The 19,078-nt window shown below is 54.0% G+C and overlaps 1 protein-coding gene across 1 annotated transcript; it reads left to right on the top strand.

The window, feature by feature from the left end:
- The first annotated feature begins 1,129 nt into the window (after window positions 1–1,129).
- On the top strand, window positions 1,130–14,386 carry MEX3A (mex-3 RNA binding family member A). Its single transcript, XM_054806620.1, has 2 exons — window positions 1,130–1,642; window positions 13,274–14,386. Exons 1-2 carry the CDS (start codon window positions 1,174–1,176, stop codon window positions 14,377–14,379), a joined length of 1,575 nt encoding a protein of 524 aa, XP_054662595.1. The 5' UTR covers window positions 1,130–1,173; the 3' UTR covers window positions 14,380–14,386.
- The last annotated feature ends 4,692 nt before the right edge of the window (window positions 14,387–19,078 follow it).

A 19,078-nucleotide genomic window follows, 5' to 3' on the forward strand; every position in this document is an offset into this window, starting at 1 on the left:
ACGCCCAGCTCCCTTCTTCCCACCGTTGGCCCCACCGACTCTGGTGCTGCTGCCAGGCTATGGCCCCAGCAGTTCCACCTTGAGGTGTCCCTGCCCAGCCACGGCTTCTCCCACAGGTCCCTGCTATCCCTGTGGATCTCTAGGCTCCGACCCCTTGACATCTCCACAGCACCCCTCATGGGTGGGCAGTGGCAGGTCCCCACACAGACCCTCCTTGATGGGGTGCACATCGACAGGTCCCCATGCTGTCCCCCTCCACCTGTGACCCCTCCATGCTGGGGAGCACATAGCGGGTCCCCACGCAGACCCCTTCCACCCGTGGCTCCTCTGTGCCAGAGGAGATGCTGTCGGGTCCCCATGCTCTCCTCCTCTACTTGTGGCCCTCCATGCCTCGGGTATGCACGGTGGGTATCCATACAGCCCCCTCCACCCTTGGCATGGCAGGTCCCCACGCAGCGTCCTCCACCCATTGCACGACAGGTCCCCACGCAGCGTCCTCCACCCATTGCACAATGGGTCCCCCTGCATCCCCCTCCACCCATGTAACAGTGGGTCCCCCTGCATCCCCCTCCATCCATTCATTGCATGGCAGGTCCCCACGCAGCATCCTCCACCCATGACACAGCGGGTCCCCACGCATTCCCCTCCACCCTTGGCCAGCGGGTCCCCCCGCAGCCCCCTCCACCCGCGCTCCCCCCGCCTCCCGTGGGCCGCTGCCGGCGCGCCGGAGGGGGGTGTGCGCTGCGGCCGGGGACTACATCCCCCAGCAGTCCGCGGGCCGGGGCAGCCTCCCGCTGCGCCCAGCCGCCTTCAAACAAAAGAGTTTTCCCCCCGCGGGGCTCCGCGCCGCCCCGCGCCCCGCCGGCCCTCAGCACACCCCGCCGGCGGCTGGGAGCCGGGGGCGGAGGCGGCGGCGGGGGGACCCCGGCGGGCTGGAAGTGCCTGGGCGAGGGAGCTCGGGTTACAGAGAGAAAGGGGCTTGGCCAGGCAGAGGGGAGGTGGGCGGAGGGTCCTTTTCTCTGTCTGTTTCTCTCCCTCTGCCTTTTTTTTTTTCCCTTCTCCCTCCCGAGCTCTTTGTGTCCCCCCCCCCCCCACTCCCCTCCTCTCGCTCTCACACCCCCCCCTCCCCAACCAACCACCACCACCCAACCCCCTCTCAAGTCTTTGTTAGCCATGCCTAGCCTGGTAGTACCAGGGATAATGGAAAGGAACGGGGGTTTCGGCGATTTAGGCTGTTTCGGTGGGAGCGGCAAAGACAGAGCGCTGCTGGAGGATGACCGGGCGCTGCAGCTCGCCCTGGACCAGCTCTGCCTGCTGGGGCTAGGCGAGCCTTCCTCCTCCTCCTCCTCCTCCGCCGTGGTGCTGGTGGAGGACAGCAACAACAACAACAATAACCCGCCGCCGCCGCCGCCGCAGCAGCCCCCGCCGCCGCCGCCGCCGCCGCAGCAGCAGCCGCCGCCGCCGCCGCCGCCGCCGCCGCCGGCCCCGAAGGGTTCGTCGGCGCCCAGCGCCGGGGCGGCGGAGCCCAAGTTGTGCGCGCTGTACAAGGAGGCCGAGCTGCGGCTCAAGAGCAGCTCCAACACCACCGAGTGCGTCCCGGTGCCCAGCTCCGAGCACGTGGCCGAGATCGTGGGCCGGCAAGGTGAGCGCCGGGGCGCGGGTCCCCGCCCGGCCGCCGGTCCCCCGTGTCCCGTGTCCGTCCCGTGTCCGTGTTTCCCCACCACCCCCCCCCCACCTCCGCCCGGCCGGGCCCTTTCCTCGGGAAACTTCCCCCGCCGCCCGCGGCATCCCTGCGGCCGGGAGGGCTGGGGACCGCCCCGCCGGGGGGCCCCGCCAACTTCCCCCGCGGCTCGCCCCTCGCCGCTCCCTCCCTCCCTCCTTCCCTCCCTCCCATTGTTCGGGACCGGGGCCGGGCGGGCATCCGCGCCCCGGCCGGCTCAGCGCTGCCGGGGACAAAGCGGAGGGGGCAGCCCGCCTCCCACCCCCCCCACACACCCCGGGCGGAGCGGGACTCCCGGGGCTGCGGAGGGGGTCTCTGCTCTTCGGGCAGGGGGGCTCTTTTGGGAGGATGGGGGGGAAATCTATAGGAATGCCTGCGTGGGCTTGTCCGGCTGTCTGCACCGGAGCTCGTCGCTCCTCCGGTTCTGCGAAAGAGCTGTTCCTGAACCGCGCTCTCCGCCCTCCTCCTTTAAAAAAAAATAAAGAAATAAAATAAAGCGGGGGGGGAGGGAAAAAAAAGAGAGCCGGGTTGGCTGCCGGTTGAGCCCGGCGGCCCCAGCTCCCCGCTCCCCGGCCGGGCTCGGCGCGGTGGGGAGAAAAATCCCCTTTGTTGGGTTCGGCGGAGCGAGGGGGTGTGGTTGTGCCGGGGCTCGCCGGGGCCGGGCGGGCGAGCTGCCGGGCCTAGCACGGGTCCAAACAACCGATTAATGGAAGTTGAACTCCTTCTGCAACCATGTGACTGGCAGGGACCCTGGAGCGGGCATCCGACCGTCCCGCGTGGGCCCCACGCACGCCTCCGCCACCCGGCCCCGCCGCTGACCACGCTCCGCGACAGTGATGCTTTTGTTCTCCTTACGGCTCTGTTCGGAGCGAGGTGGAATGGAGGAGGGCTTTAAAAAAAAAAATTATATATATATATATATATATACACACACCACACCCACTCTTAAGTCACCCCTCGCCCACCCCCACCGCTCCGGGCTCCCGAGTGTGCGTGTGGGGGCGAGGTGCGCTGCGGGGAGGGCAGCTCCGCCGAGCAGCCCTTGGCATTGAGGGAGCCGTCGCAGGGTTAAAACATGGGGCTGGCGAGAGAAGTTTTGTGTCGCTTACAGAAGGAAAAAAAAATAATAATAGTGTGGCTAAGTGGGATTTTTTTTATTTTTTTTTTCTTTCTCTAAGCAAGTAACTTGACGCTCTGGAAGTGTGACGGGCAGAGACTGCGGCTCCAAAGCCAGATGCTTCCTCTGGGGTTGGGAATTGAAATCACCCGAGCAGGGGGGTTGCAGTTTGACCGAGGGGGGGGAGGATTGGCTCCTCGGGCCGGTGCTCTCGGAAGGGGACGTGCAGAGGCTGAGGTGGGCAGGGGGGTGCCACGGGGAGGGGGATACAAATGGCTAATGGCTGTGCATCCTTCCACTGGAGCATGTTACGGGAACAATGGGGCCTCTGGTGGCCCAGCTCTCTCCCACCAGTGAAGCCAGAGGCCGGTCCCCGTGCTGGGATGGAGAGTGGGCAGGAGCACGGGGAGGGGGGTGCTGTCCTCCCCTGAAACTCGAGGTGTCTGCAGCGGAGGGAATGGCTCCGGCTTCCCCCCACTGCCACGTTGGGATCGTGGCCCCTGCGCCGGGGAGGTGGAGAAACAGGGGCTGGAGAGGGGGGTGATGGTATGGCGGAGAAGATCCCCCCCCGGGCCTGATCCTCCCCGTGATGCTTTTACACCGCCACGAGCTGAGCGCGGCCAGAAACGGTGGGGCTTTGCACCAACTCTGCACTGTCGGGTGCAAGGCCGTGGAGAATCAGGCCCCCTTTGTTTAATAAAGTTAGAAAAGAGAGGATTCGGCAGGCGGAATCGAATGGAAACGTTAGATGATGCGGGAGGTGCCCGGGCTATTTTCTTCCTGGATCTCACTGCTGCCCCAAACTCCCGAGAAGGGGGTGTGTTCCAATGTGTTCGGTACGCAGCGGCGTGCCCATTGTGGCCAGAGTGATGGAGAGGAACGTGGAGACCTGGATTTTTTCCACCATTTTTAGTGTGTGTGTGTGTGTGTGTGAGGGCTTTCCCACATCTGGGAAACTGGGAAATGTCAGTGGGCCAGAGCCCCGGCGAGGCGGACTCGGCGGCGTTCCATCCGTTAGTGGGTCAGACAGTGTAAGCTGTGCCCCTTTATAAAGGCGGGTGGGTCGGATCCTGTGCTGGTAGAAACCAAGATTGCTTCAGCAGAGTCCCCGCAGCCACAGCTCTTTACTCCAGCAGAGACTGTAGCCCGCACTTATTATTTTTAAAGGCCTATAGGAATGTCTCCTGGGTCTTGTTTTTGTGTGGAAGGCTGGATTATGAGGGTCTGCTCTCAGATGGAGCCGGGTGCGGGGCACCCTGGGGGGCCGAATCCTGCGCTCTCACGGATGCCTGACCAGGAATCCCTGGGGAGAACCCAGAAACTGCAGACTGTCACCCCCTTGGTAATATCGCTCATGGGGCTGGTGGTTTTCTCAGGAAACGAGTGTTTTATGGGTACTTGGGAATGGGGTGGTGAATGTCTTGGAAAAGAGAGGGGGACAAGAAATAATAGTGAAATAAAAATTATTTCAGGGCTTTAATTGGTAACAGGGTTGAGCTATTTCTTTAACTCAATATTCTCGATCTGATGAACCACACTGTTCCTTCATATTATATTAAAATAATATGTACCATCTTTGTAAGTGTACCTTCTGACATGTATGTACGTACGTAAGAGGGCTGGATCAGGGCACGGGGGCCCTTTTCCACGGCAGTGGGATTTCCACCTGCCATAAGGCTGCCCTTTGCTTTGCCGGAAGAGCGTAAAGGCACTCAAGTATAACTAAGGCTCAAGCCCCATATATTTTTATTAGAACGTTTCTAAGTGTGATTTGCGAACAGGTTTAATTGTGGCAGAGGGGGTGGCTCCGCTTCGAACGAGAGATGCTGCAGGAGCGAAACCTGTGCTTGGCGGCTCCCTGCTTTTCCCCGGGAACTGTTAACGTGCCCTCGCGGAGCCAATCGCGCGCTGGAAACCTCGCTCGAGTTTGCGGTGGTGCCGGTTTGTGCGCTGAATTTGAGCAGCGCTTCTTCAGCGGCGTGACCGCTAGCCGGGTGGGATGTGGGACGCACTGGGACGAGATCGTGGACTGCTGGAAGGGGGAACTTTGCGGGAATTGGCCGGGCAGGCGCCGAGAGCTGCTCCTCCACGATGATGCCCCGTGGTGGGGAGCTGGGTGGCCGGTGGGATGTGCCAAGGACTGCTTTGCAAATTGAAGGAGAGGAAGCCGAAAAAGGAAGGATGAGGGGATAAAGTCGTAACAATCCCTTTGACTGACGTTTACAACCTCTTCCAGTCTGCCTGGCCATGGTTGGCAATGACATCCCTTCTCTGGCTGGAAGTGGAGCCATGACCTCCATGCGTGCCCTCCTGTTGTCGCTAGGGTGAGGAGCAGGGATGTCTCTGCCTGTGTTGCGGCTCCTGCAGATCGTTCCCCCCCTTCCCTTGGCGTGCGACAAGAGTGTCAACTCCAGCCGTGCTGAGCTTGGGGGGCTGAACCTCCTGGCACGTGCCATGGCATGCACGGTGGTCCCTGGTTCTGGAGTCGGTCTGGACCTGCGTGGTGCATTGGGGTGCTCGGTGGCTTCTGTATTTCACCTGCCAACTCTTGTTGTGGGCATCTTCCCCGCAACATCCTTTCTGGAACGACGCGTGTTCTCAGGGCTATGCAGATAAATTTGCCAGGGTGTAAAGACAAAGCACTGAAGTGGTTTGCAGGTGATTTTTGAGGAGATGGCGGGGCACCAAGGGAGTTGCAAAGGAGAAGGTTCTTGCAACCCAAAGGTGTGGGTTGAGATGGGAGAGATGCTGGGAAGGGTGGAGGGTGTCTAAAGGTGTCGTACTTTGGCCATTCAGACTCTGAACTTAGAAAGGGGCAGAAATCCTCAGCCACCGAGATGTCCAGGTTCTTCCCTCGAAGTCACCTGGGGCAGGTGTAGATCAGCCTGATGAAGATCTGTGTCTGACTTTTCTGGGCTGCTGTCAGCGGAGCCAGGGAAGAGGCCACTGGACACTTAAGTGGGGCACACCTGAGGCTAGATCTTGTAGTTAGGAAGACACGGTGATGGTTCTTTGTGTGCCTGGTGTGCGCAGGCATGGGGAGAAGGTAGTGGGTCAGTTTGGCTTCCTGCTGCGCGGAGCACAACAGTGCAAGCCGCCTGCTCCCAGCAGGTACCTTCCTTCTACGAGTATTTTTGCTCTCATCATCGATAGTAGCATCCATTGTCACCTGTACCCAGAGACACCCTTTGATGAAGCATCTCCCAGCCTGCTCTAACTAGACCGTTGTCAACAGGAATGAGATTATGTGAGAGAGGAGCTTAACATAAATTGCTCTTTCTTGGCAAGGTGAAGTCAAATAACAAGAGGCCCCACTAACCCCAGGTGATTGGGCTCTTTGTGTAGCTCCAAACATGCTCTAACGCTTTCAGCATTTAAAAATAGTCCAAGGAAGCCTTTTTCATTGAGGAAGTCTGATGATTGCAGCTCCCCCACCCATCATGTGGAGGTGGATGTACAGCATCCGAGAAGCAGCGAGGGGGTCAGATCCTGTTGTCTGCTTGCTTCGCGTAAATCTTGGAGCTAAAGCCGCCTGGTCTGGCGGGGCCTGAAAACCAACCTCCTTATGCCGCTCTGGCAGCATGAGATGGGCCTTAAAGGGAGAGGGAAATCGCAGTCGGTGTCAGATTGTTATAAAGTGTTAATGAGAATTCATCTGAATTTACACCAGGGAAAAGTGCAGAACGGGATCGACTTTGTGCGGTTTGAACTAGAGGTGGGAGGAGAAAATGGGTCTGGGAGAGAGACAAAGGGAATTTTCTAGGGAGACACGCACGCTCCGCGCATCGGATCCGGCTGCTGGATGCCGCGCTGACCGAGTGAACTGCGCCGCAGAGCAGCCGGCCGGAATCTAGGGCAGTGGGAAAGCGTGCTGGCGGAGGGTGGGGGCCCCCGCCCCCCATTCCTGCCTTTGTCTGGCAGCCCCCTCCTCCTGCGTGTCCCCCCGCCGGCTTGCCTTGCCCCGCTTTCTCCCGCACGCCGTCCGGCTCCGAACGTGTGCCGCGGGGCCGTGGCAGGATTGTGCCATGCAGGGGGCCGCGGTCACACCCACCCCGATGTGATGCATTGCTGGCGGAGAGCGGCTGCTCTGGGCCGAGGGCTTCCAGCCTGAGTTCCCAACTTTCCTCCGCTGCACAACGAGGTGGCGATTGTCTGTGGCATCTGGGTTGTTGCTTTCGGGTCGCGTTGCTTTTTCTTTTTTTGTTCTTTCCCCCCCCCCTTTTTTTTTTTCTTTATAAACAACTTTCATCGCTACGTGAAAAAGCTTAAAATCGCTGCACTGAAATGAGGTGGTTGCTTATTTTTGTGGTGTGGTGGTGTGGGTTCCCCCCCCCCCTTCTTGTAAACACAACTTGCATCATCGGTACAATAAAACCTCAATGCAAAGGGATTTAGTTGTTTGTTTGTGGTCCTTTTGTGTGCATTTGTGTTTTTTTGACACCACTTTCATCAGATTTTGAATGCAACAAAATCTTACCCCACAGATATTCAGGAGGGTTTATTTGTGATGTTCTTTGTGTGCTTGTCTTTTAACATGGCTTTCATCTTAAATGGGAAAAGAATGCCCCACCTTACCAGAGATATTTGAAGGCTGTTTATTTTATGGTCTTTTTTAATTTTATGACTAAACAGAAAAAAGACCAAGTCCTAATTTGCCCTTAGGCTCTCTTATACCACGCCAGCAATGTCAAAATGTCTTAAGTGGGGTATTTACAGGTGTAATTTATAGTGGTGCAGTGTAACGGTGCTGTAGTATAACTGAGAAGAGGGTTAAAAATCTTTTGTCTGTAGAGATATTTTTGTATCTGATAAAAACGAGAAATACAAGGACCTGGAGTGATTTGTGTGGTGTATTTAAAAACCAAACCAAAACCAAAACACAAAAACACAATCAACCAAAAAAAAAACCCCACCTTGGGGCTGGATCCTTAGCCGTTTGCTGTAAGCTGGTGCAGCACCTCTGATGCTTTCGGGTGAAGCCCACACTTCTGGGCATAAACTGGCATGTGCTGGAGGTGTCCCAGTTTGTGCCAGCTAAGACCTTCTAGACTGCACCAGTAGCAGTCTGTACCTGTGCAGGATCTGGCCTAGCAGCAGTAAGGAGAAGGTTGTCAGCGGGTTTACCTCTGAATTTACACTGGAGTGACATATCCGATGGAACTGTTCCGTAGGCATGGCTGCATTTTCCATTGCACTGTCCTTCTGCTGGCATTGACACCGTGCGTGGTGCAGTGGGCACATGCAGGGCGCATCCATCCCATGCACTGCTCCGGCCTTTTCCTCCTGCCGGAGCCGGGCACGGGAGCCTCGGTGTAAACCACAGTGAGGTCCCACGGAAGCACGTTGGTTTTACGCCATTCTGAGTTAGAAAAGGTTGGGGAAGGGTTCGTGCAAAGTAAACGGCAGTCAGATAGAATCCTACGCCCTTCTTGCCCTCGTGAGCCTTAGCTGGACAGGTGGACCAAGCTCTTGAAGCCTTCTCTGTTAGTTCTGACGGATTCGTTTAACCCTGATGCAGGCGTAAGCAGAGAGGAGAATGTGGCTGTGCATCCAAATCTCCCCGATTTCCCCCCCTTACCCCTCCCCAGTTTGGCAAGGTCTAGACTCTATTTATTTATTTGGTTTTTTTAGCCAGAGCTAGCTGCTCTGCGGATTAATTCCAGTTAGATAACTGGTCTGGGTGCCGGAGGCTCCACAATCCTCAAGGGTTTGTTCCTGTATGTTAACATTTGTGGCTTACTAGGGTAATTTGCAAACACGTTTACTTTTGAGTCAATTGGCACTCAGTTAACTGAAGTTAAAAAGAAGAAGGGGTGGGGGGAGGAAATAATCATACAAGCCTCCTTTGCAAAATGCTTTGGGATCTGTGTTATTGGCAAAAACCAGAATAATAGAAGCTAGGTAGTGGAAACACAACAAGAAAGGGCTTAATTCTCTCTGTAATATAAAAACTAACTGGCAGGAGTCTGCCAGGGATCAATTAGCTGATGTCTGCACGCTGCCTTAAAGAGTAGAATACTACAGCAAAGTTATATATTATTATAGTTTCTACAGGTCCTTTTCTCCTCTTAGTTTTACATTTTTAACACCACCTACTAAGTAGTTCTCTCTCCTTTTAATAATCTACCGAGTAAAGCTGTTTGTTGCATGTTGTTTTCAAATCTCAGTTACGCACGAAGAAAGCCTTTCATTAAAAAAAAAACAAAACCACCATACAGGACAAATTTCATTTAAAAAAAAAAAAAAAAGGCACATAGGAGTGTGCGACTCATCCGGCCAGGATATAAAGGGCCACATCCTGATCTGGCTGTGCTCAGTCAGAAACAGAGCGATGTCAAAGGAGGCTCAACCCCTATTTAGTCGTGCGAAGCAAGGTCAGGGTTGGGGTTGAGATGGGCTGGGAGCCTTGGCACTAAGTGGGTAAATCAGAGTTAAGCCCAGCCTGATTTTAGCTGATGTAAATCAGTGCAGCTCTCTTGGAAGTTGGTGGAGTTATCCGGATTTCTACCGCTGATGGCTTGGCCTGTCGTCTGCACCAATTCAGAGCTGCTAGAGATCTGGGCCACTGAACCTGCTGGGCTGCTGGTCTTGATGGAGTTGGTCTAATTTCCTGTGGGGTTATTTTTTCCAGTTTTTAAGCACAGGATCCCCCATCTGTCTGTCTCCGCAAAGCTGGCTTTCCTGTCTGCAGGCCTGCATGGAGACCCTCCCTCCTCCTCCCCCTGCTTCTCACACCATCGACTGCACCACACGTCCTTTTGTCCGTTTCTAGATCCTCCCTCCCCCTCTCGCCATGCTCTCTCCTTCCCCGTCTCCTTTTTGCCGTTTTGGGGTGTCTCTCCTTTGCCTTCACACCCCTGATTCTCCTCTTCCCTTGGAGGGATCACGGCGCGCCTCTCCCTCGATTTCCATCACCTTTCCTCCATCCCTAACTCCCTCCTACCCTCTCCAGCTCGTGTAACTCGCTTACATTTGCCCTCATTCATGTGTATTCCTTGCCACCGTTTCCTTCCATCTGTCCCCAGCATGGAGCCCCTGTCCTTTGTCACCGCTCTGCTTGCCTGACCCTCCGTGTCGCCTCCTCGATTGTTTCCTGTCGTGCTGGGCTCAAGATCCCTCTTCCCCCCCCGCCCCCCCACGGTCATTGTCCCGTGGCTTAGAAAAATTCTGAACCCAAGCCCAGCTCTGACGAACGCCTACCTGAGGTCCTTCTGCAAACGAGAGCAAGCCTTGCGCTCCTGGGAGGCAGAACGTGGGTCACCGAGGAATTCTGCAAACCCTACCTCCGTCTGGGTTGATGCACGGGAGTCATTTTCAGCGCGGATGCTTGCCGCTGACACCCCCTTTTCTTTCCATGCGACACTCCGGTGATATCCCTGGGGAAATGGTGGCATCTCAGTTAATCTTCCTAAGATGGAATCTCCATCTTTGGAGTGAGCAGCCTAGAAGCGGAGCAGGGAAATGTCTGCCAGGGATGGGTCAGGGAGAGCCGAGCCTGCCCTGGGACCGTGGGAGGGCATAGGTGAGCCCTTACGGTTTTATCCTGCGCTCCTCGGGCGCCTTGGGATGAACCTTTATTCTGGGATTTTGTCTGCATGGTTTTATTCTACAGTCGTGTCGTGCCTAGCACCGTAAAGTCCTGTTCTCTGAGTTTCCCAAGTGCTGATAATACAACACCATAGATGACCATCAGCTCACGTCAACTGTGCAGAAACTTTACTAAACAAAGCGTTGCAAATGTACTTCAGGGTGCAAAGTCAGTGGGGAGTAACATATGAACTACATTGGATTTGGCAGGGGGTGGATTTGGTTTGAATTTTGGGAATTTGCCCAGCTCCTTCTCTGGGTCACATCTAGCATTTCCATTCCCCAGGAACGTGAAATTAGTGGCTTAGAGATCGGTTTAATGCAGCAGCATCGCAATGCTAAGTATTATAGGAAGTTTTGCAGTAACACAGAGCAAGAGACAGCTATTATTCCTGTTCCGCAAACGGGGGACTGAGGCTCAGCGAGCTGAAGTAGCTTTAAAATTCGCACTGGGAGTCGACAGTGAAGTCAGGATTTACCGGCACGTGTCCTACACCAATGCCAAGACCTTCTGACAGGCGGTGGGGTTTCGAAGCTATGCCGGGAGGTTTCGTGTTCGCGCAGTCTCCTGCAGTTTGACGAGGCTGCACCCCGGTGCCCATGCGATGTTGCGAGATGCGAGTGTGACCTGTCAGGCTGAGCGTGCTTTGCGCAGCTGTAACTATTGGTTGTACCGCGCGCGGCGCCTGCTGCCACTGCGAGCGCAGGGAATTATTCTTGTCAGCTGTAGTGGCACGAGGTTCTGTTTTTATCACCAGAGGTGCGGGGTTCGATTCTTGCTAATGATACGTGGTGGTGGGATCGTTACGTTCCTGTAAATACCCCGATGTCACAAGTCTGTGTCTCATGAGACGAGCTGCAGATAAGTGGCAGCACTAAGTGAATGGCAGCCCTGAAATCCCAGCTGGGAGAGATGTTGTTATTTATTAGGATCTGTATAAATAATAATGTTCCAGCCCACAAGCTGAGGAGTCTTAATTTCTTGGTTATAGAAGCATCATTTTCAGGTCCTCTCGTGTTAAAGTGTAGTGTCGGTGGAGTATGTTGAGGAAAACTTGCTGGTGTCAGATGGTCAGAGGAGAGGACGAGAGATGGGCTCCTTTTTGGGGAGAGAAGATGGGGTGAGGAAGAGGCGGGGGATCTCACAGAGGTTTCAGTGCCATATCCTGATCCTTTTGTTCCATGAGCCCTGAGTCAGGCACCTGAATCCTTGGGAAACCAGGGCAAAATGCTTGCCTTACTCCATCTGCACTAGTAGAAATGCGGTGCCCTAAAGAATCACATTTTTAAATTTTTCTTAGAGACCCGAGCTTAGAGCAAGCCTCCCCGCAGAGGAAGCTGCAGTCTGCAGGGGAACTTGGTGCCAGGCTTTGAAAATGCCTTCAGGCTCCGAGTAAGGCTTTTGGAGAGAGGGCTCAGGGGGACAGCAGGGAGGGTTTCCAGAAGTAGTTTAGAAAACTGTGCCACATCTGTAAAAATATTTAGTTGCTTGATGGCGTCCTAGTGTCATCTAGGAACCCCAAGTCACACAGCTGGCTCTAAACCCCTCTAAAAAATTATTTGGAAGCCAAAACACACTGGAAAGTCTCTTGCCTTCTTTTTTTCTTCTTTTTTTTTTTTTTTATTTTTTTTTCTTTTTTTTTTTTTAAAGCGGAAAGATGTTTTCTGAGCTGTAAGGAACAGGGGGAATAGGCTTGGCGGGTTCCAGGGAGGTAGATGCTGACATACAAAAGCAGTGGCATGGCAAATGACTTTGGGAGAGGGTCCGTGTGCCCGGACCGCTGTGGTGGGGCGGACTGCGGCCATCAGTGTTTGACACACCAGATGGGGAGGCAAGGGCGAAACACAGCCCTTGGCTGGATGGCCTCGCTTCCCCGGGCGGCCATCGCCGTGCCGTCGCTGTGGCTCCTGGTAAGCATCTGTGAAGGGCTCTGCATGGACATGGGAAGGCAGCCCTGCCCCGTTTCTTGCTGTTTTGATCCCAAAGCAAATATCCCCTGGCCTTCTAGTAGTGCTGATGTTTGGGTTCTTACCCTATCTGAGGTAGGGAGCCCAAATTGCTGCATCTCTGCTACGCCCCCCCAAGCTTGGCCCCCCAAAAGTGACCAGGGTCACACCGAATTCACCCCAGAAGCTCCACAGTAGGACAGAAGTCCCCATGGGGGCCTCTGCTCTCTTGAGTTATGGCAGACGTCTCTCCCCTCGTGTTCCCTGTGAGCTGGCATGGAGTGGCAAAGGGGCCCCACATCAGCTGTGCCTGGCCATGGGGACTCAGCTTTCTCCTGTCATCTCCAGCCTCTCTCGTGGCCCCGTGTGTCAGCCGAATCCTTCCCATCCCAAGAGCTGCTCTGATGAGAGGGAAGCCAGGATGGCCATCTTTGAGGGGCAACATGGCGGGGCCTGGGCCTCAGTGGGGACAGGCTTCCTCGCAGGGACCGCTGGCCCGTGGCAATGGCTTGAATCCCCCTCCCCGGCTCCCTGGTGCTTGGGGGCGTGTGAAAGAGACATCTCTGAGGGGTGATGGCTGAGGAGTGGCTGATGGCTGAGGGGGGGCAGCTGAGGGGGATTGTGTGGTGGGGGGCAGCACACAAAATGGTGACGCCTGCCTGAGGGTGAGGGAATGGGGAGCTTGTGAGGGATGGTGAGGGGCAAACTTTCCTCCAGCATTTCTCCCGTCAGGGTTGGGGGGAGAAGGGCCTTTCCCTCATTTTAGGTCCCCAGGCAGTGGCTGCTGCGTGGTGCATGGCCTGCTGAAAGCATGGCAGCTCAGCCTGGTTTCCTGAGGAGAGGGGAGGGCGGCGGGACAGCCTCTCTAACCTCCCTGCCTTGTTTTCTCTCTCTTCCCCAAGGCTGCAAGATCAAAGCTCTGCGGGCAAAGACCAACACCTACATCAAGACACCAGTGCGGGGTGAGGAGCCGGTCTTCATGGTGACGGGACGGCGGGAGGACGTGGCCATGGCCCGGCGGGAGATCATCTCCGCTGCCGAGCACTTCTCCATGATCAGGGCCTCCCGCAATAAGGCTGGCACCACTTTTGGCAGCGCTCCCACCTTGCCGGGGCAAGTCACCATCCGGGTGCGCGTGCCCTACCGCGTGGTGGGCTTGGTGGTGGGCCCCAAAGGAGCCACCATCAAGCGGATCCAGCAGCAGACCAACACCTACATCATCACACCCAGCCGGGACCGGGACCCCGTCTTTGAAATTACTGGCGCGCCGGGCAATGTTGAGCGCGCCCGGGAGGAGATCGAGACCCACATTGCGGTGAGGACAGGCAAGATCCTGGAGTACAACAACGAGAACGACTTCCTCTCTAGCAGCCCCGACTCCGGCATGGAGAACCGCTACTCGGAGGCCTGGCGGGTCCACACGCCGGCACCGGGCTGCAAGCCCCTCTCCACCTTCCGGCAGAACAGCCTGGGGTGCATCGGCGACTGCTCTGTTGACCCTGTCTACGAGACCCCCCGGCTGAATGACCAAAACGACTTCAATTACGGTTACCTCTTCCCCAACTATGGCGTGAACAAGCAAGATCTGTATTACGGGGTGCCGGAGTCGGGTGCCCCGATGTGGGCTGGGCAGGAGAACACCAACCCCGTCTCGGTGCTCTTCTCGAAGCAGCAGCGGTCCAGCAGTACCGGCGCCATCCACCCAAATTCACATCGCTCCCCGTCCTCCTCCATCCAAGAGCCCAATCTCTCTGGTCTCCCCAGGCGGTCGCAGGGGGAACCGCTCCAAGGGTTTTCCAAGCTGGGAACAACTACCGCTGCCCGGACGTCTGTCTCCAGCAGCCGCGAGTGCATGGTGTGTTTCGAAAGCGAAGTTACGGCAGCTCTGGTGCCGTGCGGCCACAACCTCTTCTGCATGGAGTGTGCCGTGAGGATCTGTGAGAGGACTGATCCGGAGTGCCCGGTTTGCCACGCTGCAGCCACTCAGGCCATTAGAATATTTTCCTAAAGAGACAGAGCAGGGCATTGGGGTGGGGGGGTGGGGGTAGGAAGGGAGCGTGGGGGGGTCCAGGAAAGAAAAATGATGATGATGATAATAATAATAATAATAATGATGATAATAATAATAATAATAATGACATCTGAAGAACAAACAAATGAATGAAAGAATAAATTAATTTAAAGAAGAAGAAGAAGAAAAAAAATTATTTTACAAGCAATGTATGTTATTTTTTAAAAAAAAAAAAGTGAATAATAAAATTAAAATGAATAGCAAAGCCAGAAATTTTGAAGGGCGAACGATGCTCCAGCCTGCAATGTCTTTTTTAAAGCAAGTACTCTGAACGCACACTCGGATCTCGCAAGCAAAGCGGTTTAGTTCAGTTTTTTTTGGTGGTGAGATTGGGACTTCTCTGCATTGACCAAGCCAGGCCATCTCGATCGGACGGGGAAGGGAGCAGGGACGCGGGGAGGGCCCTGCCAGCCTTTCTTCTCCAGCCACGTTCAATCTTCATCTTGGTCTGAAGCCCCTACTCTCCTCCCCCCCAGGGATGTCAGCCCAACTGGGAGCTCAGAAAGAAACAAATAGAAAGAAAGGAAAACGGATGACGGGGATTTAGAAAAACAAAAAAAAAAAAAAAAAGAAACCATCAACCTCTGGGAACCTGTTAGAACGAGGGCACAACTGTATTACCTCAAAGATTTAAACACAAAAAAAAAACCACAGCAGCTAAAGAACTTTTATTGTTTTCCTTTTTTTCTAAAAAAACAAAACAAACAAAAAACCACAAAAAAAGAAAATCAAAAAAAGAAGATGAAGAAATAAAAATGACGCCGGTGAAACTGAAGAAGGTTTGGAAGAACCTATTGGAATCACACTGGGCGATAAGCATTTATTTTATTATTCTGAGCCACCGTGGAGTCTGGAACTTTGTTCTTTTTTCCTTATCCGAGCAGGGATTTGTTCATCAGACGAATCAGGAGTCACTAACAGGGTATTTCAAAAGCAGTCCTGAGTTCCCATCCATGGGGGGAGTGTATCGACTTCCGCGTTTCCGTAGTTCACTCTTCATCCTTTTTTCCAAGTGATGCCAGCTGCAGCTACACACAACACGCATGCGCACGCGCACACACGCACACACATAACATTGTGCTTTTCTTTTCTTAAAAATATATATGTATCGCACCAAAACCTAAGAAAGACGATCATGCAATACAGGCAATGAGCCCATACGAAACCAACATGCATCCCAACAGAAAGCAAAAAAAACCCCGAGTTTATATATATAATTTTGTTGTCGTCGTTTTTAAACTGGACCAAAACTTTTGTTACCCAAAACCGAGTGGGGGGAAAAAAGAAGAAAAAAGTATTTCTTTATGGACCAAAACCTCTTCAGCTGTCCTTTACCTGGATCTTCCTGAGGTTGGCCACTTTTATATATTATATTTTTTTCAGAATGAAACAAAACAGAAAAAAAATGCCTTGTTGAACATCCTTTTAATCATTTCAAGACTCCTGGTTTTGTTAAATCAGATACTTTTTAAACCATTGGGAAGTGGGAGAGGATGGGCTTTGAATCTGGCTTCTGTGCCAATGCACGCAAGACGCGAGCCAGCATCTTAACATCGTCAGGTTTGTTCAACCAGTCTCTGGATGCCAAAATGCTGTGATGGTAAAGATGTGTGTTGGATTAACCTATCAAGTACCAATATACCTATCTATAAATATATGTGTATATATATGTATAGGCACTTAACTCATCAAGCACCTATATATATATATATGTGTATATAAAATTATATATATAATTTTTCTCCCACCACCACCGCTTCCCTGTTTCCTACCCCTCAACTTCTGCTCACAGATCCTGGACCCTGATTTAGAACTGAACCAACAAGTTTCACAACTTGGCAGAGACAGTTCTACAGCAAAAAAAACAAAAAAAACAAAAAAAAAATTAATAAAAAATCGCCTGAGATTTTTTTTTCCCTTCAGTTACAGGAGACTTTATTTTCATCGTAATAATGTTCCTGGGAACATCCCCTCTTCTGCTCAGTTTGCTGCCGCTTGCTCCCGGTTGCTGCCTCCACCCCGGTATGGTCTGCTCGAGCCATCCTCGGTCACCGGAGGAGAGGCTGAGCTTGCCACTCTTGGGGCGGGCTGCTCCGGTGCTCTGCGTCGATAAAGATCCACTTTCGATCTTCAGATATCGGGTGGAAGGGCGTGAAATGATGTGCCTCCACCATTTTGCATCAACGGTAAAATATTACGTAGGGGCAAGAGGTAGATGGAGGGGTGGACGACGTTCCTAGGCTCTGTAGTGGATGCTGATGTTTTGGAAAAAGTAAAAAAAAGAAGAATAATGCTGTGCTAAAGGGACACTGTCAGGTCGAATTTGTACTCACCTCCTCCCCAAAGCTTTAAGAAATCTCCGGCCGCTTGGTTCTCCCGGCCCTGTGGCGTGCACAGCCGTTTGCACCGGGACCGGGTCGGGATGTGAGCGCTTCCCCGAGGAAGGTGCTGTGTTTTGGACCCGCCGGTGTGGGTGCCGTGTGGGAGCCGTGGGCCGACAGAGGGCTGGGGGTGCTGGCCAGCCCTGCTCCGGCCGGACTCCCAAAGCCGCCGCGGCCCGGTGCTGTCCCAGGGCACGGACGCGAAAGCCATCCCCCCCCCGCCCCGTTGAAGCGTTGCCTCGGCAAACGCTTCAGAGCCCTGGCCAGCTCTGGCCACGTCCTTTCTGAAACTGGCCCAGTTCTCGTTCAAAATCTGGCTTTGGTTTGGTCCCAGTAAAAGAAGGGGAAGGGAGAGGGAGAACATTTCTGTTCTCTGGGCAGAAACCTCTCCCTTCCCCGTGCGCACCACCTCCTCCGTCATGTCCCGTGCCCCCCACCCCAGGGTTGTATTTTAACCGTTCATTGTGCAAAATTCTCCCGCTGATGTCGAGAGAGCGGTTGGGGCAAGAGCTGGGTTGCGGGGGCGGGCGGGGGCGGGCGGGGAGGGGGGATCCAACCACCCTTCGAAGGGGCGTTTGGAAATGTTCGTGTTGGTAACGAAGGGGATTTAGCTGGAAACTGCAACGGCAAATGCTTCCCTGGCCGAGTCCCCCGGGGCCGATATGTTAGTTGAGTGACTAGTCGTTCTTGGCTGAGTGAAGTCTGTTCGTGGTAATGTGAGCAAGTTTTTGATCAATGTCTTTATTTGATGCCAGGTTGTGAAGAGGTGGGTGGGAGTGGGGAGGGGGGAAGGAGACACCCGTGTCGGGGACCTGGGGTGGGGGGGACCTATTCTAGCACTGACCCTAGGGAGTGGGGAGGGGGGGAAGGAAGGGGAGGCTTCTTGTCTGCTCCTTTTATCTCCTCCCTTACCTTAACAAGCGAAAAACGATGTAAAAGCCTCCTGCATGCTGAAAATGTTAGAGAAAAAAAAAAAATCCTTTCTTTTAAAAAAGAAAAAAAAAGAAAAAAAAAAAGTGGAATAATGACCCAAACAAACGTCCATGCTTGCTGATCGGAACCGGAGGGGGGGCTGTCCGTCTGTCCAGGCAGCGGCACGGCTGCCCCTCTCTGCAGACGAGGTTCCTACTCAAGTCTCCAAGTTGGCCTTTAATAAAATCTTCAGTTCCAATAACCTTTATATATATATATATATACATATATATATACATATACATATATATTAAAAGAAAGCTTGATGTAGCAGTTCTAGTTTAAAATGAATAGAAGTATTTCGGCCCCTGTTTTATTTTGATTTCTCCTTTTCCCCTGCTTTCCCCTGTCCCCCCCCACCGAGTCCATATTTTGATGTAGCAACTTTGGAAGAAAGAAAAACAGGCGCTGTAAACGCACCGAGAGCTACCTCTGGCCTGAGAGGGGGCTGCACGGGGGGGGGGCTCGGGCAGTGCGGGAGAGCTGCGGCCCCCGCTGCTCCCCGGCCCGTCGGGGGGGACCCGGAGAGGGGCAATCCCCGGCCCTGCCTGTTAGCATCCATGGGGAGCCCGGTTGCGGGGCTTAAACAACAAATTTGCGTAACTTTTTTTTTTCTTTTTTTTTTTTTCTCTCTTTTTAAATATATGTATATATATAAAAATCTTAAAAAAAAAAAATAAAATAAAAACAAAAAACAAGAAAAATGCCCATGACCTTAACTATTTGCTCTGACTTGTATCTTCCTTGATAGGTGACTAAAAATGGCTTGTTGGTCTAATTCACCAGCAATAACGTTAACTAAAGACAGACCCCTCCTCCCTGCACCCTGCCCTTCTCTGCAGCGAGGGCCGAGCGGGGTTCCCCGCGCGCAGGTCTGCTTTCCTCCTTCCCTCCTCGCGATAGGAGCGGCAGCGTACAGCAGCTAGGCTAAACCTCTCGAGCTTCGACTGCCCTCGGCATCCCTCCCAGGACTCTACGGGATAACCTTTTCGGGGGGTTAAATCGATAACGGGGCGCCCCGGGGAAGGAGGGAGGCACGCGGCGATGGGACGCGGCACGCGAAGCCGGGTCTCGCCCGGCTCTCCTTCCCTCTGGTTAGGAGCAGCAAAATGCTTGCGGGGAGCGTGGTCCTCAAGACCCCCCCATCCTGCAAATCACACGGGGGCTTCAATTTACGGCTTAGCAAGCGGCCCGGTGAAATCGGGTCGGCTCCCGGCAGCGGTAAAGCAAAGTACGCGCATCCCGGCTTGCAGGATGGGACCTCGCGGGTGGCCCGATGCAAA

This window comes from Grus americana, chromosome 29 (assembly GCF_028858705.1).
Source record: "Grus americana isolate bGruAme1 chromosome 29, bGruAme1.mat, whole genome shotgun sequence".
In the NCBI taxonomy this organism is placed as follows: Eukaryota; Metazoa; Chordata; class Aves; order Gruiformes; family Gruidae; genus Grus; species Grus americana.

Coding starts and splice junctions, on each gene's coding strand:
- MEX3A (XM_054806620.1), top strand. CDS start 1,174: ATGCCTAGCCTGGTAGTACCAGGGATAATGGAAAGGAACGGGGGTTTC. Junction 1,643..13,273: donor CGAGATCGTGGGCCGGCAAG/GTGAGCGCCGGG, acceptor CTCTTCCCCAAG/GCTGCAAGATCAAAGCTCTG.